The 15,821-nt window shown below is 35.8% G+C and overlaps 1 protein-coding gene across 1 annotated transcript in view; it reads left to right on the top strand.

Annotated features, from left to right (window-relative positions):
- Nucleotides 1–15,821, top strand: part of TMC1 (transmembrane channel like 1) — a 72,036-nt gene that overhangs the window by 10,641 nt on the left and 45,574 nt on the right. The window contains exons 4-5 of the mRNA XM_071448651.1: nucleotides 11,294–11,356; nucleotides 11,491–11,860. Of these exons, the coding sequence (XP_071304752.1) occupies nucleotides 11,294–11,356; nucleotides 11,491–11,860 (433 nt within the window). The remainder of the gene's footprint in view (nucleotides 1–11,293; nucleotides 11,357–11,490; nucleotides 11,861–15,821) is intronic.

Here is a 15,821-nt window from a genome sequence, read left to right as displayed (position 1 = left end):
CAGAGGAAAACTTCACCTTGAAATATGTAAAAAACAACATTCAGTGCACTTCATGGTTGTAGAAAGGGTTTTCAGCTGCTCTATAGAAGTGTGAAGAGGGAAATTACAGAGGTTCTTTGTGCATAGGTTGTGGCATTGTAACTTAAAAGCTGTTTACAAGCAAAATTGATGCTTGCAGATTTACTGAGGCATTAATGTTTATACAAAACATGGTTAAGTCATCATTCTTTGGTGTCATTGCTCTTTTCCCTAGCTGGATGTATCTGTTTGGCAGATGGCTATCACTTCAGCAGTGTGCAGAAGGGTATGCAGACCAGTACATTCCACTTCTTCTTCATTACGAGTCTTCAGCTGAGGTAGGGATAATTGTGTATTGCCATACTCAGCTTTTGCCTACTATGCATGCTTCAGCATGCATACTATACATTCAGAATGTATAGTAACTGTTTTCTGACAAAGAGATGGACATTTGAACAAAGGGAATAAAATGTGACATGTTTGCCAACATGGACACTTTCACAGTGTTCAACAAATTCCACCAGGACTAAGACAAGTTCTCTAAACTTGTCTGCACTGAGACTATTTTAATATATTTTTATTTATCAATAGCATTCTGTATGTTCTGATTTCATTGCTATTGTATAGAGCTAAATTAAAGCTTGTATGGGTTTTTTGTTTGTTTGGGTTTTAGTTTGTCTATTTGGTTTGGTTTGGAGTTTTTTTGAGTTTTGTGTTTTTTGTCTTTCAAGCCTCGTATGCTGTAAAGAGAACCCAGTATAAATAAAAACTGTTCTCAATCTCTGATTAGTATTTTAACCCCCAGGGTAAAGGGAAATCTAGCACATATCTCCTTGCTATGTTAGCTCCAGTGACAAGTCTCTCTTGAAATTTTTGCAGCCTCTTCCTGTCTCCTGTCTCTTGACCCTGGCTGCCCTTTCTTTCCCACATCATGTCAAAATTTGACTACTTCTTCTTGTGCTAATACAATTGTTTGTGGACTGTGCTGTGGATGGGATCACTGCACTAAGCTGACTTAAGAAACTGACTATTTTCTTTGATTAGTGATCCAGTCTGCACCGCAGCCCCACAGTGACATACTGATGAGGGCAGCAAGAAGGAACTTAAAGAAACATTTAACTGTACAGATACAAATATAAACTACAAATGAGACTAGATACACTAACAAGCTATGCTGTGATAAAAGGATTTAATGAAATCTAGTTGCTAACTGAGTCAGGAGACCTTAAGAAACAAAACTAAATGTTCACAATTCATGTACATTATAGAAAATATTCACCCACAGACAACATCAGACTGCATATTTAACTCTTTTATTTATGTATCTTTTAAAATATTGCCTTTGCATCTCTGATTTTTGTGTTTTGCAGTTGTTTTGGGTAAGATTGATAAGTCAGCCTTCAATATTTTTCCCTTTCCTTTTCATATATCCAGTAAAATATTTTCCAATGTGGCTAATAGATGTAAGTGAATTTTCGCCTTTAAATTCTGAAGAAAATTTATAGGACCAGTGCTCTGGTCTCATTTTGACTGCAACAGCAAAATACCTTGTTAGAATTTTTTGACTGCTTCTGTTTGCAAGTACTTGCAAATCCATGCTCCTCAGTCTTCCCAAGGTATTCCTCTTTCTGTTATTAAAGAAGTACAGAAGTCTACCAACTGAATTTTAAGAACATGATTATTACTTTCTGAATACTTGAAACATAATATAACTAGGGATATTCAGAGATTATTTTAATGTTTTCCTAAATTTCTTGGTTTTTATTAGAAGTCTTTCCCAAGTAAATAAAACCACAGAGATCAAGGATATTATGAAATGACTAATATAAGAATGCAGCAAAAGGGAAAGGTACTAGTTCAGAAAAAATGTTATATAAGACAGGGACTCTTACAACTGTGAAGGCAGGCTTAATCTCTTGGGGAATATTTCAAACATACAATGTTAATACTCTAAGAGAAATAGCAATATGTTTCAAAACAAAACAAAAAACCCATGCAGCTCCATGCTAAAAGAAAATGAAAAGGTAAGGTAGTCAGCCTCACTGGATTAATTTCCAGATAAACTTCCTTCAGACACCTGAATGACAGCTCCAAAGGAAAAAAATGGCTTTCACAGTCCTGTATGTAAGACGATCCAGACACCACTCAGGAGCATCTGAGAAGGTAGGCTGTTCTGCAGATGATCACACTCTTTTTCAGCTGGGTCACACTGAAAGAATTTCAGTTAAAGAGTTATGATGGAATTATGTAGTTAATTACAAATACTTAATGCAAGAATTGTATTTAGTGTTGTTTTTATTTGTAACATATTCTTTCAGATTTTTATTTCCAAACCTGACTTGTCTTGTAAAGTACATTTTGGGTTTCTTCCACTGTTAATATAGATCAAAGGCCAATCTGCATAAAACTGGTAATCTCAGTGTGTAATATCTGGATATAAAGGCAGAAACAAGAATCCTACAGAACTGCAAGGAGGTGCAAATGCAAACCAGCAGATAAGTCAGAATCTACCTCATTTTGCTAAGATTTTTTAAATCAGTGCCAGGGTATTCTATTAAAGCTATGCAATTTAAGCATGTCTTTGGTAAAATCTGAGTTTTGTGACAGAAGAATATTCTGTGTAATTTTCTCTATGTGCAGAACTGTAGATCTGAATACAGCATGAGAGCATACTCATGTGGACACTGTGCAACCTTAAGTAAGGCACTTAAGCACTTAAACCTATGTTTGTCATAGGTAAGTAGATTGCAGAAGAGCTTTTTCAGCAATAAGAATAGAAAATAAACAACTTCTTTGACTCTTTTAATCCTAGTATGCCAAACCTAAATAGTAAACTAAACACTCATGAAAGATTTATCACTTACGAAATTAGTATCTTCTTATATTTCAGTGAGTGAAACTTCACCAGCGCCACCCATTCAATGACAGGCAGGATGATATTGTGGGATGCTTCATCTTGAACCACCCAGCCTTCAGATGCTCTCCTGTATATCCAGCACCTGCAGCAGCCCTGTGAAACACCACAATGACTAAACAGGACAAGTCCGCAGAGGGAAACGGTAATTGCAAATATTATTATGCAACTTAAGCACATATTCATTTTCTGCATGTAGCTCAATAGTGTGAAAACTCTGTTTTCTTCTACTTCTTTTTAATATAAAATCTTGTTAGTCACAATTCATTATCTTTTGTTCAGAAATGTGTTTTATTTGGAAGTTGACTAGTTGTAGCATGATAGTGTTTTTTTCCACTGATTAGTAAATCAAAAGATTGTGACTACAGCCCTGTTATTTGTCTTATACTTACATGTAGTTTGTAGGAAATACTAAGAAAACAGTGTTACTTTGTGGCTTCTGTAAGGCGCATAAAAATTGCCTCTTTTTCTTACCGCTTTCTATATCTAGTATGAAACATCAAACATTCTACAGAGTAAGATTAATAGTATTTCTATATTAATACTACACTATTCTGGATCTAAGAAATGTTTTTTGTACGATAATAATGCCTAATGTCTTGTTCTGGTGATGTGCAAGGCAAGTCTAATATGAGAAGTGTTCTCAGTTCTCATTAGCAGTGCTACTCTTCCTAAAGCAAGGATCTCTACTGTATGCATGATGTTTCTTGTCTTCAGCATGGGAGAAAATAAGGGACTTACTCTTTAGGTCTTGCTAAGTACCAGAGTTGTTATTACTTAACAGGGCTTCCTAGATTTTTAATCCATAACTGTAACACTCAATATTAATAAAATATATTCTGCTTCAATAGAAAAAATCATAAGGGACTGCTGAGCATTTTTACAGAATATAAAAAGCAGTTCATTTTAAAATTTCATCTTATTTGCTTTCCTTTTATTGTCTGAGATCCTCTTATTTTTCTCCACCTCATTTTTTTTTTTCTACAACACCCTTTATTGATCAATTTAATTTTCCAGCAGTATATGCTAATGGAACTCATTTTAATACAAGAGAATCACAGAATTTAATTCAGCATAGGCAAAATACTTAATGACTACAAAAGAATTTTTATCTCCATAAGAAACCTTATGAGCATGACCATAGAACATACACATTTTTATTATGAATTTATTATGAACAAATTTTATGACTAACAAGGTTCTAAGTTTGCCATTAACATCTGCATTTTACTTGAAAAAACATGACTGAATTGACTTGTATTGATTCAGTGATTGTATTATTCATTTGAATTATAGAGGATATCATTCCCATGGCAAGTCAATACTGTACACTTTTTATCTGGAGAAGTTGAAGTTTTTTATTTCTGAATCATGATCACTCCTTGACACTTCTTGTTTTTCCATGGAAATTTATCTTGTACATATAATTTACAGTAAAACCTAGCAATGACAGTTATGTGTGTCTTTGGAGATGAGAGCATGTGAGTCAGCTTAGGACTGCATTATGATTTCAGAACATATGAAAAGCTGAACCTCCATTAAAAGTAACCATGAGACACTTCCAGAATGTAGTTCTCAATCCACTCCTAACTTAAAAAGTCCAGGGGCTGGAGCTATATAGCACAGAGTTCAGGAGCTAATCTAGTTGCAGTTTCTTTACAGGAGGTTTTATGTCATCACTGCTGATAGTCCCGAGGAATATTCTTGCAACAGTTTCAAATAATGCATTTTTTCTTTATGGTATCTTTATCTCTAGTGAAACCATTCTTGGTATGGTGATTCTCCATGTTTCACAGCATGTCTGCTGTAAAATCTAAGATAGTAGGATATGTATTATTATTATGATTGAACTCATGAACTCATATTCATGAACTCATTATGATGAGCTCATGAATGTGAATTCATTGTTTCTCACATCTCATACAGGAAAAGACAACCTAGGTCAAAAATCTTCATAGTGGATTTTCAAAAGGGAGCAGTTGGAAAGTGCCTATTACCCTCTAAATATAGTAAAAAGAATATGTGGTGAACTGGTCAGCTCTAGTTATCAACCTTAAAATACCTTTCTTCTCATGAATAATAAAAAATACGATTGACTTCATACCTACTAAGAACCCTCCATTTTTAACTTGAATATAAACACTTTTCTCCATATACATATGTGTTCTTCCCATTTTAACAGCATTGTAAGTGAATGACAATGAGCTAAATAAATCCCATTTCAGAACTGGAAAAGGCCAGATTGGTACAGTTTACTGCAGTCTCAGTCTTTTTTCCTCAGGGTGCACTGAACACTTAATATTCTGATCCTAATTCTTGCAGTAAAGCCTGCAATGAAAATGGAAAATTGCCCACCCACTGCCCCATTGTGTGATGAAGACCAAGTGCAAATGCTGTCTTGTTTTATTACAGTAACCAATGTGCCCTGCCAGCTGGTCAGCTGGTCAGCTCGCTAGCCTTGGATAAGGAGAAGCACCCCAAGGTTAGACCTTTGTAGGGCACAGATAGGAGAACATAGAGATGAAGTGAGTTACAGAGGCCTGGAAACTTTTGCACATATCCCTGAAGGGGGTGAAATACTGAGGGGCTTCTCATTGATCCGTCTTTATAACAATAAAATCAGATTTTAGAATCCTTGCACTGAAATAATGCAATAAACAACTTGTTTATCACTGAGGGGAGGATTAGGCTAGAAGAAGTCCTGACCCTCAAACTGAGAGACAGCTATCAAACCTTGCCATGTGTAAGTGCAGCCCAGCAGAGACCTGGGAAGAAAGAGAGCGCAATCAGATGATGCATATTGTACTAGCTACAGTGTCAACATGACCTATGTGAGCTCAGTAGAGAATCAGTAATTTTTTCTTACAAATGGAGAAGAAATGAGCTATTTATGGATTGAATGGATTTCATTTGCTCCCTCTGGTCTCCAGCTGTAGTTTTCAAATACTAATTTAAAATATTTCAAATATTAGGTGGGCAAATTTTCTTTCCTGCAGCGGGAAAGCTCATTGCCCCAGAGGCAATTTCTGGAAATGATTCAGGTACACAGGCCTGCAGGGCACAACATTGTACATTAAGACCAGTAAGTCTTCCAAGACCCTGGTGTTCTTATGACATTGAAGCATAAATATTCTACCTACTTTGGTATTTATGATATTGCCAATTTTGATGGAAAAAACAAGCAATATATTAGCCAGTTTGTGTGTAACTGAATAATGATTATTATTTTACTTTATAAATCCATAGGTATTGCTGGTCAGGATGCATTTTTTGAGTTGTGTTGTGTGATTGTTATGTTTGTTCATTGGAAGTAAAATTTGTGACACTTACTGGGAAAAAACAGAGGAAAAATAAAGCATAGTCTGAAATACCGAGTGTTATGGTTGCTCTATAAATGTAATTTTTATTTGAGATTTCTGTGTTTCAAGCTCTCTTCTTTTGTGCCCAAGGTGAGCCAAGGTATTCTTCCCAAAATCTGGAAAGACACTAAGAGGTTGAGGTCTCTAGTGTTAAAGTCACAAATCTTACATGGTGAAGCCTTCACTAATTCACTTTTCCAACAGACTTTCTGTGATAGAGATATAGTATATCTGGTGTATTTCACAGGTGTTACTTCCAGTGATATTTATTGTTACTTCCAGTGATATTTATTGTGAGATACTCTCATATAAACATGATTAGAAAGAATAATATAGAAATATATGTAAATAGATAGAACAGAGTGTTACATAACACTACCCTTTTTTGACTAGTACTTGCCAGGCATTTATTGTCTAATACAATCTTGCATTTCTGACATTTCCTCTTGTTGAACACTTAGTTTATTATCTACCTCGGCTGATGTCTTTCCAGCACTTACAGGACATGGTCCAGTTCAGAGACAAACGCAGTAGTTGCTTACAGGTCTCTGTTGGCAGATGATCCATTTCATTGTCTTGACACTTAATTAAGTAGAAATTTGTTTTCATAATATATACAAAAAAAGTCAGACAGCATTTTTGATATACGTATTACTTTGCATTCCACTGAATTTTTTGTAGCACCAAAATGCCGAATTGCTTAGCAGCAGTCAGCTTTACACAGTAGTAGTGGGAGCACAGATATTACAAGAGTGTGGCCATGTTTTATGAGTTAGTTTCAAGAATTATTATTCCTCTCACAGTGAAAAGTCCATAAAACTATGTCAGTGTAGAATAAGTTTAAAAAAATTCAAAGCATGAAATCTGGGTAATAGCTTCTGATAGAAGGTATAAAAACAACTTGGGAAATCAAGGTAAGGGTAAAACTATTCTTATGATCTGCTAAACAGACACCTGATAGAACAAAAACTAGAGTGTTATGCATTTTTTCCTGCCCTTAGTTTCCTCAGCAGCCAACATGTCAATGTTTAGAGCCCTCTCCCTGAGCTGTCTGATATTCTGCCTGTGTCTGTTACTTGCAGGTTGGTCTGAGTCCATATTCAGGACACCTTCTTTAAGTCTTGTAGTCTTACTTATGGCTATAGTCTAAATAAGACTTGGGGTAAAACGATAGCTTACTTAGATTACACTATCACTGCCCTTAATCTAGAAAGATGAGAAAGTTTCCCTTAAACTACTTGGAAAAAAAATAAAAATGTGATTGGATTTCCTGGAATAAAAGGAGTTATGGACAATATCTTCAAATATACTTAAAGATACATATGCAAGTATACAGTCATTAGGACAAGACGATGTATCCTGGAAGGTGTAGCAGTTGAGCTTTTGCTCTGAGTCAGACTAACTCAAGTTAGCTGAGTCAAAGGCTCCTATTAGCCCTATGAATATTAACACTGTGAAGATAAGGGGTTCTATCAACCCTTTTCTGGAAAAATTGGTAATTGTAGACAGTGCTTTTGTGACACTTGTTTTTACAGGAGGATTAACTGAACTTTTGATACGTGGGATCACATGATCTGTTTAAAAATTCTCAAGATTAGTTTACAAATTTCTCATATAGTGAGGATTTTTTTTCCTGCAACGAATAGTACAATTTTACAAACCAAAGTATAAAAAAAATGCATTTTGGCTCCCCATAGGATGAAAATACAGTGCCTGAGGAATGAACTCTACTGTTTGTCTATGTTGTGGTTTACAGCAGAACATTTAAATTAAGTACTAAACTGCATTTAGATATAGTGTCATCAAAACCCTTATCTGTGTTTGAACATTGTAGAAATGCTTCTCTGGTAATTCATTGAAACAGGCTTTTACACAAGCACCAATTGTGTACAATTGCTGCATTGTGAGCTGCCTAGCCTGTTCCTTTCCTCTTTGAAAAGTATAATGGAGTTTATAACCTGAAATAGTATAGTAGTAGTAGTAGTAATAATAATAATAATAATAATAATAATAATAATAATAATAATAATAATAATAATAATAATAATTTTTATCTTATTACTCAAGTACCCAGCTAACTATCAACACTGGTCTTTCAATAATAAGTACAAAACAATCAGACACAAAAGTTATTAATGCAGCTTGTCTGAAGTACAAGTTGTCAGGGGTAGCTGCAATGTGGGAGCAGTGTGGGGTGGCTGTGACCCATGAACCCATACATATATGTGGTTCAGCACAGTTCTTCCATTCCTTCTCCTCGGAGATTTTTTTCTCTTCTAAACAGCACCAACTGCTATCAGTGCTGTCACAATAACTTTTAGTTCTACCTTGAGCTTCAGCAAAATGTTCTCTGCATGTGCCTCTGACCTGGAAGAGATGTCTTTTTTTATAGACATACCAGAATGAGAAGGGAACACCTCGAACAGTCTTCATGTTAACACACTTTTTCTCCATATGAAGTTCAGTTTGGAGATACAATTTTAAATCTTTGCAGACATAAATTTTGAAGGTGCACTAGTGCTTGCTGGACATGTCTATAATACCCATTTCTAGCTGATAGCCCCATGTAATCACTGGTCATGCATTCTAGGTTTGTTTTATGGCAATATTTATTTCTGTTTGATTTTTGGCTTTTTCCTTATTTTTTAAAAAAATTATTCTTTATTACTCAGGTGCCTGATAATTCAGATGAAAAAAACCTATTAACATACAGAACTTAATATTCAGATACACTCACCCACAGCAGTGTTTTCAATGCTTTTTCCAAGCAGTCTGAAATCTGTAAATTACCTTAGAATTTTATCTCAAATTTTCAGTGTAGTGAATTTGCTATCCTTATGCTACTAGAATTAAACAGATTCCAGCAGATATCTTCTACCTTGTTTAAGTCTCTGTGTCTCACAATCCCTTGTCACTGTCATTGTTATGTCAATATGACATCTACTCAAGCTTGGTAGACTTCACTGCTGATGCACGTTTCAGTATATATGATAAACGTCCATTTGTTTGCTTGTTGTATGGCTCATCAGGGTGCACTGAGGCCAGTATCTAACCAACAAATTGCTTTCCTGGGAATTTCTGTTCGGCCATCGGAGATCAGCCACAACATTTGTTTTGATAATAGGCAGTGCCCTCCCATTGCATGCAAAGTATCTCTTTAGAGGTGTTTGTCTTCATCTTTGCAAGCTTTCAATAGCAGCACAATGGTCTTTATCAACAGAGATCCTGTTACTGTCAGCAGCAGAAGGCATGTGTCCAGGCAGGACAAAGGAGCACTTACTGTCACATTCCAATGATGATATTGAATGACAATATTTTTGCATAATCTTAAAAATTATGGTGCAGATGCTGTCAGACTGGTAGAAAGAGGTAATTACAATTAGATGTTTTGTGTAGGGAAGTTAGACTCAATTTTAATATGCCAGTTAAAATCTGGTTCATAAAATTTTGCCTGTTACTGCACATAGTGAAAGAAGACCCTGGACTCCTTGTTTGCAGCCTGACATACTCTTCATTTTACTCCTTTTCTTTGATACTAGGCAAAGTCAAGAAGTTAGCCACAGCAGTGCCTAAATAAATCAATTTGTGTATAAATTTTCAATTAATTGTTAGTGGTTTAGTAAAATTTATAAGAGAAACTGGGCAACCAGGGAATGTGTGAAGAAAGGATATAAAGAAAAATTCAAAAATGTTAGAGATTATTGAAAAAGGAAGATACTGCAGTTTCTTACCTAAAAAATGCTGCTATAAGGATCAGCACCTATCACCTGTCCAGAGGGGAAACTGGACAATACATACATGGAACATACAGATTATATAGGAGTGGAACAACTACTGGCTACTTCTACTGTTTCATGGTAATCTCTGTTAGTCTTCTCATTAATTTCCTACTACCACCTATTTCTATAAATACCACCAAAGTGTCTAAAGTGTTTAGCCACACATACAAGCTCAAAAATACCTCAGAAGGGCTCATTAGAACTTGGCTTCTCAGATATTTCTTCTGAAGAATCTTTCCTAGGGAATATCAGGAGTAGTTTCAGAAGCAGTTTCAGATTACTTAGAAGTTAAGTGATATATTCATACCAATGTAAAGAATACTTTGGTATGAAAATTATTATTTGTAATAATATGTATGAATGCATATTATTTAGATATTAATTAGATATTATGATGGATATAATACATATGAAAGTATTTTTATTATTTACTTTATTCTCTATAAATCCATGATCACAGTTTCAAAGTGTACCAGGCAAATGAAGTGGATAATTTTCTGCTTATTGATAGGTAGCACAGACATTGTCTCTCATTGAGCTTATTGAGAATGATTGAGAATGAAAAATTAAGCAAGACGTTTCTAAGGAGAAACACTATAATTTTCTAAAAATAGACTATCCCTCTAAAGCCTTCAATGTTAAAAACCTCTTGTGTGGTAGAGTGGTAGAATAGAACTTGTATGTGGTAGAACGTAGAAGTGAGCTGAACAAGTTTTCTCCCTGTGCTTAGACAGTTGATTGCTGGAACTTCCTCTTTCTTCAGGAATGGCGTTCTTCAGCTATGCTGCAAGTCTGGAGCTTCATGCCCTCCAGTCAAATCAGAAAATGATTCTTTTAGTATTTTTTTAATTTCAGCAAGTTATTTATCTCTCATATTTAAGAAAATCTCAGAGAATTGTCTGAGAAGCATTTTCATCCTTGTTCTCCAAATTTTAGGGTTTTTTTTAGCATCCTCTTTACCTATAAATTGCTTCCATAAAAAGAGTTCTTCCCAGTGTCCCTTTGAGGTGTATTTATTTGAGTGCTGAAGGAAAGTGTAACTGGTTTTTCTGTCTTCATCTTACCTCTTGAAAACTGTTTGCCATATTTCTGAAAGGCTGGGTTCATAAAATATTGTAAAGAAGTACAAAGCAGTGGTTGCCAAGAATTTCTTGAAACCCCTGAATTTCTAATCGTTGATCTACCCTTCATATCCACTGGCCTTTTTTTTTTTCACTTGACAGATGGCAGTGATGACATTGAAGGGGGCAGTGCAGTTGAGAATGAAGAAAATACCAAAGAAACAGGTCAGTGACCTGGATTACTTTGAGGCTGGACACAGATGTTTTCTGATTATTACTAAGAATGAAGGAGGAGGAAAGGTCTCCTTCTAACATACACCCTCCTCTCATGTGTTTTTATGTTTTTTAATCAATCACAGATAAAGGGAAGAAGAGAGCAACACCAAGAACCAGAAGAGGACATGCCAGAGGGAGAGACAGGCATGGTGATGAAGACGATGAGGATGATGAAGGTGGGATGAGGAGAGCTGGGCCTCGCAGGCACAGAAGCCGTAGACGAGGACGAGCAGCTGGAAATGAGGCCAGTGATTCTGATATGGAACCTGCAAAAGCCAGGAAGAATCAAGCAAATCAGAAATCCAAGGAAGATGATGAAGAAGATGAAGATGAAAAAGGGGGTAAAAGTGGGAAAGGTAAAAATGAGAAGAAAGGGGACAAAAAGTCTGATAAAAAAGGGAAAAAAGAGAAGGCCAACAAGAAGAAAAAAGACAAAAAGAAATCAGGATCAGGGTAATTAAGTTTTTTTCCCTTATAATAAAACTATAGTTGTCCCACATAAAACCTGTTTTCTCTTATAGCTGAGAAATACCAAGAGTCAATATGACTCCCTTACTTGTGACAGTCAAATTGGAGCTGGACAGATATTCTTTGTCCTGCAATGAAGAAATGACAGCTGAGTGAAATGGAAACTTTCTGGAAAGTCATATCTAGTTATATTCCAAGTATGTGAGCTGCTTTCTAGAGAAAGGGAGTGAAAATGACAGAGGAGAAGATAAAGTGGTAGAGGTGGTAGAAAGTGGTGAGATCTGCCCTGCTTTTTTCTTTTTGAGAAACTAAAATGCCACAAACTCCAAGCTGATTACCTTCTAAGAAAGCCAAGTTTTATTTCCAGTATAGAACTAAAATCTTGATGCTTCTCAGAAGATCACATTCTTGTTTCCCAGCCAGTTTTGAGCCAGCTATTTAATATCAGTGTCCAAATTTCAAGAACCTGGAACCAAAAACTAAAATGGGATTTTCCAATCTGTCTCCCACTCACTTCCTTTGAAATATCACTTTTCAATTTTCCAAAGTATCTAATGCAACCTGGGGTCTTTATAAGACTCCAGTGACAGGGAGCCCTTCAGAAAAATATTTCTATTTCTCTGCCATCCTAGCATTCCCTTCCTCCTTGTCCCTTGTCTTGTGCTTTTGAAAGGAAGCAGCCCTGGGAGCCATGTATAAGGGAGCAAATGGAGCTATCTCAATGGAGAGGGAGAGAAACTCCCATTCCTCAGTCATCACTTGTTACAGCTGTTTCTGTTCCCAGAGGCATCACTGGAGAGCACAGCAGGACTAAAAGGAAAATATACAGTAAGATATGCTGTTGTATTAATTTGTCTGTGATCCCATTTCCATACCTTTCTACTTAATTTCCCTTCCCAATGAGAATGAGAAACCCTAAAATTTTTCTTTCTGCTGGCTCTTCACTGTGATGGCAATTATACTCCTGTGCGCAGTTTTCTGTACTAACAGAGCAACAGCTCTGACTGTGTGAACCTATGTTCCTTTGCTTATTTTTGTCTTCATTGCAAACATTTACTCAGTGTTAATTAAAAAATGCCACTGAAAATAGAAAACTGAACCAGGGCACAATGTTTTTCATTGTCTTCTAAAGTTTTTAATATTAAAATACATAAATAATTTTGGGCTATATAACTTGAAATTGCTGCCTGAACAAAACATTGATCTTAAAGTATTAAGCCTAACAACAGGAAAAACTGAGGACACTCTCAAAGATAACTCAAGAGTATTATATTTTTAGACCTACGGGAGCTTCTGAAAAGATTGAAGAATAATAAGAATATTTTAAAATATTATCAAAAGAAAAGATAAAATAATGTAAGAATGAAGGATAGCAGGCTGGTGATCAGTTTGGCTGTGATTGAGATAAAGGGTTTGTAAGACTTCAGAATGGAAAGTAAGGTTGGCAGTATAGAAATACAGCCACTCTAGCAGATCCAGGAGGACCTATCACAACAAATTCTCTATACTGCTTAAGCATAGACCTTGCTGATGCAGTTTTTTAACTGCCAAAGTGTTTCAGCATGAAATAGCAGGAAAACCCTGAAATCAGAAGTTGAGAAAGAAAATACAAGAAAAATTTCCCTAAATGAAAAGTGGAACTATTTGGCAGAGAGACAATATTGTATTTACCACTGTCATGGTGGTTTTTGCTAAACTCTAGCAACATGCCTCATTTTCATGAGATCACAGGAATCTGAATCTGCTGCAGTTGCCCTTTTCCTCCTCTGTACTTTTCATTTAAATCAGGAAAACCTCTTCATGCACTGCTTAGTCTACATAAAGGACATAAGGGAATGCTAGAAGAACTCTGCATTGATTTTCTGGTTTAGTTGTTTTGTTTTATCAAAACTTAAATATTCCACTCTTGGTTAATTTGTGGTAGTGAGTTTCCCAGGGTAATGCCATGATCAAAGGAGTTCTTTCTCGGTGAGTTTTAAATCTTCTGTTCTTAGATGTTAATGATTGTTGATGAGGCTGATTGTTGCCTGTTATTGAGGGTGTGAGGGGAGCCTGCTTTACCCTGTTCATAATCATCAACCCCAAAATATCAATGATAACTTGCTCCTTTAATCTCACTGTGAGGGTTGGAGATGTTCATGGGTTAAAAAATGGTTTAGTTCTTTACTGCTTTGTTTCATTTTGTCTGATTGATTTTAGAAACTCTGTGCTGTCACATAAAAAAAAAAAAAGAATGGCATCATATTCTTCCTACTGCATAGCTCTATCTGTGAGTAAATTGACTTTTATTAAGTTCACTTGAGAGTATAAAACTTCTGCAAAAGCTTGGAGGTACATGGAAGATTAAGACACTACTTCTTTTTGTAACTGAATAGTATTAACTGACAGGCAATGCTATAGGGATTATCTGTATAAATAGAATTTACACAAAAAAACTAGAAAGAAAGATTTCAAATTTAGTAAAATTTATTAAATTGTCATGCTATACTCTCAAAGTCTTACCAGTCTTATCATGTAATATCCTTGCTCAAAGAAAACATTTTCATCCTAATTTTTAATGCTATACACAGAAATAATGAGAAAAGTAGATTACATCCATAAAGAGGAGATGAAACTAAAACCAAAATAGAGGTGTATAATAAGGCCGTAAAACCAAACTAGAGTGAAGAAATTTGTTGTGTGTTCAACTTGGAAGAATCACTTGATTTCAAGAACTCCATTGACTTAGATGTGTATTGAATTGGAGCCAAGGAGGATGGGGTCTTTATGTCAAGATATTTATTGACACTTGGTGCTTTATGTTAGCCTGTGGGTCACAATGAACCCTTCTGACTTTCAAATGTGTGAATAAAAACCTTTCATGAAAGGCTAAGACTTTTTAATGCAGAAGACAGAATTCTGGTTTCCTGACTTGAATAACATGGTGTTCCACCACTTGAGCTGAAGGAAAAGTATGCTGCTACTCCACCAAGTTTGGCTGCATAATGTAAACACACTAGAAAACTCTGATTTCTTAAAGAAACTCTGGAATTTGGATTTTTTATTATTTTTCTGGTTCCAAAGGAAGGTGAAGAATGTAAGATGAGACATGTTTGTAAAGACAAACAAAGCAGTAGCTGGCAAAGGGCACAAAGCCTATATTATCCTGAGTTTACCTCTTGTGTTCTGTTAAGCTTCCTTTTCTCAGTAAGCTCACTACATTAGCACAAAGCCTTCATGTTTCCCACTCTCTCACTGCAGCATTGCAAACCAGCAAATTCCAGCTTTGCATAACCCAGCAATCTTCCATCAAAGGACATGTTTAATTTCAGGCACATCACTCCTCTTAGTAAAATGGAGAACAGCTGATTGCGACAATGTATTCTGAGCTCTCTCAAATCAGACTTTTAATCCTTCTGTTCATCATGAAGACATGACTCTCTTTGCATTTTCTCTCAAAATTTTATGCACAAATCACTTTGTTATCCTTTATCCATTTGACTTCAGTTTTCATGCCATTCTTAACTTGCTCTTCACAATTCTGGTGTGCCAATAAATAGATGTGGTTCTCAGTAGCAGTTTTTGTTCATGTAGCTTCAAGCTTTCTGTGATACTGTTTTTTGCCATGTAAAGCCCAACACAATAAGACTGATGGGTACAACTTTCTAAGGTGACAGTCTATTCACTATGGGCCACAATGATGCTCAGAGGGTTGGAGTACCTCTCCTACAGGACAGGCTGAGAGAATTGCAATTGCTCATCCTAGAGAAGAGAAGGTTCTGGGGAGATCTGCTTTAGGGGAGCTTATGAAAAGGAGAAAGAAATTTAATATGGCCAGACAGTGACAGACCAGGGGACAAAGGTTTTAAACTGAAAGGGAACACATTTATATTAGATGTTAGGAAGAAATTCTTTACTCCAAGTGTGGTGTAACACTGGATCAAGTTGCTCAGAGAAGCTGTGGGTG

Source organism: Agelaius tricolor, unplaced genomic scaffold, assembly GCF_023055355.1.
Source record: "Agelaius tricolor isolate 1412-34295 unplaced genomic scaffold, bAgeTri1.0.p SCAF_27, whole genome shotgun sequence".
Lineage (NCBI taxonomy): Eukaryota > Metazoa > Chordata > Aves > Passeriformes > Icteridae > Agelaius > Agelaius tricolor.
This window is presented reverse-complemented; position numbering and strand designations above follow the sequence as displayed.